At 34.4% G+C, this 10,884-nt stretch overlaps 1 protein-coding gene across 1 annotated transcript in view; it reads right to left on the bottom strand.

The window, feature by feature from the left end:
• Positions 1-864: 864 nt before the first annotated feature.
• Positions 865-10,884, bottom strand: part of LOC106060226 (uncharacterized) — a 33,941-nt gene continuing 23,921 nt past the window's right edge. The window contains exons 4-5 of the mRNA XM_056012114.1: positions 8,743-8,865; positions 865-6,823 (exon numbers count right to left, since the gene is read on the bottom strand). Coding sequence (XP_055868089.1) covers positions 6,642-6,823; positions 8,743-8,865 — 305 coding nt within the window. The 3' untranslated portion in view covers positions 865-6,641. The remainder of the gene's footprint in view (positions 6,824-8,742; positions 8,866-10,884) is intronic.

Below are 10,884 nucleotides of genomic sequence, written 5' to 3'. Positions count from 1 at the left end.
TTGATTCATGTCTTGTCTTGGCCTATGAATAATTATGTAATTTCAACTTTATACGATGTTATTTTTAATTTCGGGATCTTTGGGTGCCTCTCCTGAGTCCACCCAGCTCTAATGGGTACCTGAAAATAGTTGAGGAAAAGTAAAGAGGCTTACTTTTATTGGGCAATCTGCAACGAACTGACTATTGAGGGGAGACATGGCATCAAGCATAACACGTCTATTCTTCGTGAACACTGCATGTCACAGTGATTCTCAAACAATGCTGTGACATTACCCCAATCTCTACTTTAGTTGCACATGCGTTTTCTTCACGTATGCTTCTTGGTGTGTAAAGTGGGGATATACTGAAGGAAATTCTACGTGACTTTGGCAGACCATTTAACTTCGTGAAAGTTCTTGTTTGTGAATCAGAAAGTACGGAAGTTTGCTTGTGTGTTTTTGAAGTGCAATTTTTGTTTTGGAACTTAAATAAACATAATATGTATTGCAATTATTCATTTTTTCTTATTCTGTTACATTGGCATATTCACATTATACGATATCTGAAGAGTTTAATACCAAAATGATTTTTTTCTTCGACGCTATTTCGTTCTTGTGTGTATGAGTTAATTCAATTAATGGTAAAATTTTAACTCTCAGCCTGCTTAAATGAAATCCACTATCATAGAAACCCCAAAATTGTTCACACTAGTAGACCACTTGGAAGAAGACGTGGAAACACTGGGGATCTCTATAGAACATTTTGGGAATCCCTGATTTAGAATAACCATGAGCAACATGCTATTACCTATTATATAAAAAAAATGAAATTAAAGTTGCCATAGGAAATGATCCAATCAGCAAGAACTAAAATAACACACAATATCAAGTTTGATTAAAATACCATTCATTTTATTGAAGAAGTTTTATTTGATAAAATATTATAAGGCAAGGCATACAAAATAAAAGATTTAATTAGCAATTATAATCATCCATAAAATTATCAAGATTTGGTTTCATACAGTATCAAGCATGCATTGACATTTCTGTGTATGTCTGCTATACACTCTACACCACAGACCGATATATATTCTAAACATTTTTTTTTAAATTTGAAAAAAAAAATTAAATTACCCAGAATGCAAGTTGTATTAAAAAAAAAACTGAAAAATCATGTTGCCAACTTCAAATTTTGTTGTCAATTACATTATTTATCTGCTTACTGGAAAACAACAACATAAGTTTTAAATGAAATGCATTAGAAGACAATGAAAAATGAAACCAACATCAACAACTAGCCAGTGGAATGTTTTGCTGCTGTCCTTGAGCAGCACATGAGACAGTCCAACAGATGAGATGTTTTTGTGGGGAAATGTCACTCATGAAAAGGTTGAAGGTCAGAAGAAATCCAAGGGACTTCACTCTGCTAGCTCAATAAGAGGAACAGGGAATGGAAGTGGAAACATAATGAAAACAGAAAAGGGACATAACTGAGTTATTGTCTTCAACTACTTTATAAAGTTGCAATCAAAACTTAAAACATTAAAATTTCTAGTTTCTAGTTGTTTTTTTTTTTATAAAATTTCAGGTTCAGAATTCTGAGATGATAATCTTAAAAATGAAGTATCTTGAATGTTAATTTTTATCCTCTATTTTCAATTTTCGTGAAGTTTTATTAAAAAACAATTCGCTCTATTCAATCTAACCTCATTATTTTTTAAAGCTTAAACCATATCAGTTTAATTTCTTCAACAACAAAAACTCCGTCAATAGCATCAGTTATGACGAGTATTTAAAATGCAACATTCTGATGTGAACTTCACATATGATGTTAAAGTGAAACTATGGAATGAAAGTATGTTTTGTATGCTTCTAATTGTATAGTGATGTATAATGCACAATGGTACCACTCTTTCCTAAAAGGATAATTATAGAATAGTATTATTTTAGTATGAAACTGCAGCTGAAACAAACAATGTCCACTGCTTGTTTTAATTATCATAAAAACAATATAATTATAAAAGTAATTGAATAAATGCAAAAACAAAAGAAAGGAAATAAACTGAAACAAATAAAGGAAGTCATATTTTTAAACGCATCATGGTCAATTTTTAAAAAAATTCCTATAAAATATATTTTTGAACCCAAATACTACAACAATATTATTTGGTCTGCAATTATTGTTCTTTATTTTTTTTGGTATGTGATTTTTTGGCACATTGATATATTCTATTTTATTTTCTTTGCTAACACTAAATATCCTCCATGCATGCCATTAATGTGGTAAACAAGGTTGCGCATATATCAAGTATTTAGATGAACAAAAAGCTACTAGAAAGCTGTTTAGGAAAACATAATGAGGAGAAAAAAAACTTTGAATGAAAACTTTTGTTTGCCAGACATTTTGACATTTCCGCAACGTAAGTGACTGGGGGTGAGGGGGTGGGCCAGAGAGGCTGGAGGGGGGGGGGGGAGAGAACAAAGTCAATGGAAGTACAATAACCAATAAACTTTAAGGTCAGTAGATATTTGACTGTGGATTTTCAAGAAAGTTTTTGCACAAAGAAATTTCAATGCCCTTAAAAAAATTAGGAAGCTTTCAAACAGTGGTGCCTAACCTCTTTCAGCCTAATCCTAACTTATATGTGTCATGGGCTCAATTGAAACAAATCCTCTTAGCCCAAATGAGCCTAACCTTTGCGACTTGTTTTCTTTGTTTGACAGGTTTCGGATGTTCCTTCAAATTTGAAGATTACATTCTTGCCCAAATTTCCTGAAGGAAATCAAGGATTGGTGGCGGGCAGGGTTTTAACCCAGGGCCATCAGGACAACAGTCCACAGTCCATGCTACTAGACCAGGCAGCCAAAGATTAGATATAAGATTAAGTCTAGATTACTGTGGACTGACATCTTAGATTTCATAATCATTATTATCTGTCCCTTGACTTACGTCATAGTGGTTCTGTCACAGTTGACGTGAACCAAATCCCTCCACTTTTCCCAGTTAGCAGCTGTTCTAAGCAAGATATCAAGAGATCCATTCTTTTATGTTATCCAGCCAGCTTTTCTCTGGACATTTTTTTTCATGCTACTGTACCTTGAAGAATGACATTTGATAGTGAGTCATGTCTTACAATATGACCAAACCAGCTCAGGTTTTGTCTCTTCTCAGTATTGAGGAGTTCCTTCATAATAATTAGATCTCAATCTAAGCCATGTGGGTAGAGTTCTGGGGGCCCAGAAAGCACCATACTAGGGACATCACTGATTTAGAATATTTATTTCTTTATACTCGGCCGACTCATTTCAGTTGGCAACCAAATGTTGTTTTAATAAATTACTTTTGTGTAACTAAAATATTAATTATTTGCAGATTGACAAACAAATCAATTAATTTAACTTAGCACACACACACTTGTGAAAATTCTGTTTAACAAACTTCATAACAAAATAAATGCAATCAAATGAAATAGAATAATAAATAAATTGCCAACAAGATATCAAATTTGTCTAAGTTTAGCTTCATTGTCAGCAGTTAATAGATTGGAAATAAATAAGTGTTTACATTTTCAATTATTAGAAGAAAATAAAGAGAAAAAAAAAGAGTCTGCATTCAGCAAGAGCATCTAGGAAACATTGTACAAGTCACTAACAAACAACTATGTGGAATGCAGCAATCAAACGGCAATGCTAAAAATAGGGTGTCTAGCAGAGTTATCTGCTACTTTTGGACAAATATGCCGCTCCATTTGAAACATCAGCTGCATGGAGAGGGGGCATCATTCACAGCTAATGCCCGGGCTTGCATCTCAATTGTATGAGATAACCAATACTCGCTCCACAACTGAAGGAGTCGATAGAAAAATTTTGTCATAATAATTTCAGTAGGGTAAAACATTGAGTTCTCTTGGAATAGTTTCATTCAATTTACAAAGTAACACTTTTTAAACAATTCATTGACATGGTACAGAAACTGAAAAAAACTTAATTATTGGCATAAATTAGTTTGTGTAGTTTTAAAATATAACATCCGTAAAAATGACTGACTAAGTTCTGTAAAGAAAGTAAAAAATGCAATTCAATCAATTTTAGTTTACAAAAAACTTTTTAGCACCTATTGTTAATTGCTAACTTCAAGACTATAAAACTTTTTTAGTTCCAAACATTTACCTACTATTATAAAACAAATAGTATAGTAAAAGTATCGCTTGCAGACTTTGCTGTGGGGTCAGATGATGTAAAGCTCATCTGTGTTTATGACTAATAGTAAATGGGGTGTCATGTGGCCAGCACAGCGACCTAACATATGTCAGGCACTCATTAAAGTTTGGGCATCCTAAAAATCCTGAACTTAAAAATTTTCGGCTTAACCAAAATTAGAACTCTAGACCCCTTGGTTCAAAAACAAAGTGCTGTATTTCTCAGCCACCAACAATAAAGAAAAAAAAAATACAGTGGCTGTTAAATTTATCAATGAAAACACTAGACAGTTGAAAGTAGATTAATATAAACAAATATTTATTCCAGCAAACTCTAGGGACATGGCCATAGATGCCGAGTGAGAAAATCAACTCTTGTGTGATAGAAACAACTTTTATTTCACAACATAACTTACCCTCTAAACAAATAAACTGAAAAAAAACAAAAAAAAAACAACAACCCAGACTAGTCAAATTAATGCAAACGAGAAAAACTGTATAAAGAAAATGCAAATGCAATTTTTGTTTAAAATATACAAGTAAAGAAAAAAATCATCAATACAGCAGAAAAAATATGAAATCAAAATGGACTCAAGAAATTCTTACAATTTTGAACACAAAACAAGACTAGACTTTCTTAAACAAAAACAACTTAAAAGTAAACATGTTGTACATTTTAAGAAAAGAAAAATCAAATCCACCGTCTCTCCACAGCATCTCATTTCCTTTTCATCCTAACATTTGTAAAACCGCTATAAGAATACCAACAAAACCAAAATCAAGTATAAGAGAAGCATTGGACCAAAGTTTTGGTCTTTTTAAAGAAAACAAAAAAGTACAGAGTAACACATTTTTACTGACTTTGTGTCTTTGCAATCCTCAACCTAAGATCTCTAGAGTGCATCTGCTCTGAATGTTTATAAATACTGTATTACCCAAACTATTTTATGGGATATCAATGACAGAGGGGTAGCTAGGGTGGTGGAGGGAGGGGGAGAATTTGAAAATCCCCCCCCGGGCCCTTATTTGAGGGGGGGGGGGGGGGCCAAATGAGTAATTTTGTACTCTAAAAAGGTCAAGCCCCCAAGGCTCTCCCAAATGATGAAAAATTCCTAGCTATGCCACTGCTCAAAGAGATTAAAAAAAAACAACCTGTGATTTAGTTTGGCTGGCAGAACACAAATGACTTCGTGTCATCTTTGAAACTCTTAGAAGTAAACTAAATAAGACAACATAAGATATAAACTTGCAATGTTATAGATATGGAAAATACAAATTTCCTTACATTTGTTAAACTAAAAAAATGCAACAGTTAGCCTAATAGAATTTCTAGCATTTTTTGCTTTCAATAAAATCTAGTGAATACAATCTTCATAACAGCAGATAGTCAAATATAGTATTCTAATTAATACTAAAAAAAAAATCATTGTAATTTGTACATTTGTCTATAATCAGGATTAATGACACTGTTATTTTACCTTAAATTAAAACCTAAAAAACAAACCAAACATTAAAAAAAATATTGAAGTTAAATACTATACATTTTATATTTACTCTTTAGAGTAAGATTTTCCTTTTTCCTATGGTTCTGAAAACAAACATAAATTATAAATGTATAAAATCTAAATCTATACATATAAGGACAGACAACTAGGATGTGATAAAGAACACAAATCAATATAAATTAACAAAAAATACTGATTAAATTTCCAAAGCCTATGCATTGCATGAACAAGTCACTATAACATCGAAAACATAGAACAAACTCATCTATACAGGCTCACCCATTTGTTACTTAGCAATGTTTTATTTATAATGAAAAAAAACAAATGAAAAAATATACTCTAGAATGTTCTAGAATAGAAAACATCAGTAAATTTAACGCTTGCCATAGTATCATGTCCAGTTTGTTTCGACAGTAGAGACAAGTTCAAATTTAATTTTTTTGTACACCATTCTTCCAGTGAGTTTTGGGCAACAGTACAACTCTCACGCACCTGAAGTCTTATTGCCCTTTTTGCCCCCAAGTGTGACGACTTGAGGGCTAGTAAGCATTTGGAAATAGTATGCCTATTACAAAACACAACCATTTGTAATACTTTCGAAAACGCACATGTGTAAATGTTCTAGCAATGTAAAAACATGGATCACATCTGTCCTTGTATTTATGGAAATGAGTGCATGCTTGACATGGCATTAAAACAGTGCCCCTCATTTCATGATATATACAAAACAATTGATTCCTAGCAAAGAAAAACAATCAAATATAACACTGACGTCAACATTAAACATAATCTCTTTCAACCCATTCAGTTAGGTGGATTGTGCCCTGCAAAACTCAACATCGGAATCCATTGTCGGAGATATATATTTATGTACAGTGCTTCGCTCACACTCCTGCTGCTCCAATGTTAATCAAAAGAATCAAAAGCACCCAAACAGTAATCACTTCACACTGAGTGGTCAAAGGTATTCTGTTTTGCCAGAATGTTGTGAGTAGCTCTGATGATAAACTTTCCCGTTTATTTTGTGGCCTTGATTTTTGGAAGCAGAGAATTCATAGACTGCGGAAGTTCTATCACTGAACTCTGACCTTGTGTCGAAATCTTCATCAGTGGAATGGCTCCTCCAACTCAAGTAACCTCCTGCAATAAATAAGAAGAAACTTGTATAAGCTTAGTGGAAACGAAATAGCATAAAATCACAAATAGGTGTCTAAGTAATGCAAAAGAATTTTTTTTTTTTTTATTAATTAAAAAAATTCTACAATAATAATAAAGTTTACTTTTAGACCATGTGATCTATGGGGCAGAAGATAGGCCAGCACAACGACTAACTGCTTTTACTTTTCCCCCAACTAATGTCAGGTAGCCATTAAAGCTGGTTGGACTCAGAGGCGCCCTTAAGATCCCGAAATTAAAAATCCCAATTTTCATCAGGACTTGAACCCGGGACCCCTCAGCTAAAGAGCCAAGCGCTTCTATGTTATAATAATAATAATATAATTTATGATAATAATAATGTTAAATGTTTGTGCTTCTATATAATAATAATATAATATATGATAATAATAATGTTAAATTATTGTGCTTCTATATAATAATAATAATATAATATATGATAATAATAATGTTTAGTCTTTTTGTGCCAAAGGGATATTTTTTTTTACATTTGTGATGTTCCAATTTTATATATCTAAGAAAATTAAAAATGATTTTTTTATATTTTCCACAAGTCAAAAGGGTTTCCTGTATAGAGTTTAAATAAAGAGTTTGATGCTATCTGTACTACCAAATGCCTCTTCTAGCAAGTTTCCCATATCACCACCCATGGTTGGAAGGCTGGAGCAGGTGGTTGTGTCCATCACAACCATACTGGCAATGGCTTTTTTTATGTTCATGTAGAGCAGCGGTTCTTAACCTTTTAAGCTCGGTGACCCCTTTTTACAATCTCCCACTCTGCCGCGACCCCCCCCCCCCATAGACACATACAGCAATAGAAGAATAGACAATAACAATCCTTATTTTTGATTGTCTTAGGCGACCCCTGTCAAATCGTCAATCGACCCCCAAGGGGGTCACGACCCACAGGTTGAGAACCCCTGATGCAGAGCCATTTAAAACAATTAGAACCGTCCAATACACGCTAAGATTTGAAAAAAAGTTGTAAGCCTACTATACATAATACATTACTTCATCTGGTAATTTTAGTACAAATGAAAGAGTGTAAAAAAATGAAAGTCATTTTATTTTACCAACAAGTCAATTACAAAATTATTACTTAATGTAACTGATCCAACATACCTGTTCACATTTTTAATATATATATTTTTAGGAATAAATCTATTGGTAAATACTAAAATATACTTAAAATTATTGATATATATATATATATATATATATATATATATATATATATATATATATATATATATATTTGTGTGTGTGTGTACACTCAATGAACGTGCCCATTTTAATCAAATGAAAGGGGAGAGCACTAGAGAAATAAAACAAGAAATTATGTTTTTCATTGTTATGTCCCCTTTCAGACCATCTCGTAATAAAATATATAGAATGGTTTATTTATTTGCTTTGCTTATAGAGTAAGATATTCAATAATAAGTTGTTGCAACTTGAAGAACTAGTTTTAAATAGTGATAAATACATGCAATTCATATTAGTATATGGGGCAGTCTGGAGGGGATTACAAGGTCTGGTTGGTGAGTGGACTTAAAGTCTCGCTACAAACGAGTCCTGCTAGATTTAAGCTCAAAGAATAGAGTCGCCCAAAGCTCAAACAGCGCTAGCACGGAAGCCTCACCTTTTCTTTTTTTCTTTTACTAGCGACAACAAGAAACCATCAGGAATATATTTGGTTTACATGTTTCAGATGTTCCTACATCACCTTGGTACAAACCACCAGAAGAATTGGGGAGGGTGGATGGTGCTGGCTAGTGCTTGAAAATATTCTATTTCGACCCAAAAGTTCAGAACACGTACAACTTGAGTAGGCAGACATCGAAATAAAAGAGCTTTAGGAATAAATGAATAATACTGTAATTTACCTATTGCTATACAGATGAAAAGAAAGCCCCCGACGCCAGGAAGAGCGGGGGCCCATAACAGCTCGTAGACGTCTTCCTCAAGCATTGTGACGAACACAATGACACCCACACCTGCAGACACACCTGTGGAAAACAACATTTTAAATTCAGACAATGACTATACTCATTCCTGATAAACAGGAACTCAATCTAATGTATACATTTAAACATATGTACAGATTCCGAGACTGAATCGGAGAACAATAATCAGGGCATAACTTCATATATCATTTTTACCTTCACTTATGTATGATTGTGTTAGACCGTAGGGGAAACACACACAATCAGTTGACCATTCTTCTCCATTCCTCTCTGTCTTTTGCCTAAGCTAAAAAATCACTTTCATGTTATCTTCGCATCGCTTTTTTTTAGGTCTGCCTCTACTTCTTTTCCTGGTACTGTTCCTTGAAGGAAAGTTTTTGCTAGCCCTGACAAAACGTCAGATATGACCATAGAGTTTTATTTCGCGTCTATTGACAGTAGTTAGCAGAACATCACAGGGTCTGATCGCTGAACTAATCCTGTCTCGAATCTTTTCGTTATGTGATGCTGTCTACCTAGGAGCGTTCTGTAGCAGATCTGTAAAGCCCCCTTCACTAGAAAAAAAAAAAATTGGGGGTTGTGCCTGGATTTTCTCAATATTAAATATATCTATATATCACTTTTTCCTCTCTTTATATGGGTCGGATAATGTAAAGCTAATCTGTTTCTAAGATCAGATGTAGCACTACAGCCAACCACCTTATTACCTGGTGCACAGTAGAGTTGGGTGCACCCCTAAGTAGTCTCAGTGTCTTCACTGAGATTTCAACTTTATGAACCTTCGGTTGAAAAGCAAAGCACTTTCTCACTCGGGCACCACATAAACAGATTTATATATATATCAATATTATTTTTATAAAATATGTATATATCTTTATAAAATAGTAATAAAAAGTATGTAAAATTCCTTTTTTCAGACCTTGCGATCTACAGGGCAGATGAAGTTAAGGTCATCTGTTTCTCTGGTCAGCGGTTAACGAGCAGGGTGTCATGTGACCAACACAACGACCAACCGCCTTTACTTTACCCACTAAAGCCAGGTACCCATTCGAACCGAGGAACTTAGGTTCTGAAGCCAAGTGCTTAACCACTCAGCTATTCGGCTCCCTCAAATATAAAACAGTACAGTGTAAAATAGTATGATATAGCTCAGTGGCATCTATATATATAATTCTCTTCTTCGCTCAAGAGTTTGGACGAGATGAAGAAGTAAAGGAAAGATCACTCTCTTATTTCTGGTTTAATTTTAATAATTTATACAACTTGAATTAACGCGGGTTCTATGAAAGAGCGGGTCCTATGAAAGTGTGGGGCCCACTGCGGTCACATAGGTTGCAGTGGCCTTAGGCCGCCCCCTCAAAATAGCGGCGTATGCTACGCCGCCGGCCGACTAGCTAAGATATAATAAGTATTGTATAGTGTATGTACATTGTAGGTGTTTAAAAAAAAAAAGTGCATCAAGATTTTCTTTGAAACTTATAATCATTTTTTGTGTGTATAAAACCTCTCTCTATCTCCTCACTCTCTCTCTCTCTCTCTCTCTCGTTAAATCAACTTTTTACATCCTCGTTCTTTTCATTTCTTTCTCTTCCCTTCCCTCGTTCCCCTCCCTCTAGCATCCTGCTTTCTCCCCCTCCCTCTCTCTCTTCCCTAGTTTGTAATAAGGCAAGCCTCTGCGATATGTTTACCATCCTTACTTAATCTAGATGGAGCCACTAGATCCTGGAGCTACTTCCTAGAAAAAAAGCTAATATTCCAGGAATCGTCTCGCTTTACGACATAAATCTATGAGTCAACTTCTCCCGTTGTCACTAGACCCGACAGGCACTAGAGGCTGAGGGAATGTCCAAAGAAATCAGGGCTCTCTAAGCCAGGCCGATCAGAAAAGAGCGGCAATGCCAGTGGTGATGAAGTGTGGTCAGGTACTTAGTGGAATTGCATACGTAATACAACAAATCTCTCTCTCTCTTTCTCTCCCTCTCTCTTTCTTTTTCTTTCTCTCCCTCTCTTTCTCTCTCCCTCTCTCTCTCCCTCCCTCTCTTTCTTTCTCTACCTCTCTTT

The sequence above is a fragment of the Biomphalaria glabrata genome, chromosome 15, assembly GCF_947242115.1.
Source record: "Biomphalaria glabrata chromosome 15, xgBioGlab47.1, whole genome shotgun sequence".
NCBI lineage: Eukaryota > Metazoa > Mollusca > Gastropoda > Planorbidae > Biomphalaria > Biomphalaria glabrata.
The sequence above is the reverse complement of the archived record's forward strand: the minus strand, read 5'-3'. Positions and strand labels throughout refer to the sequence as shown.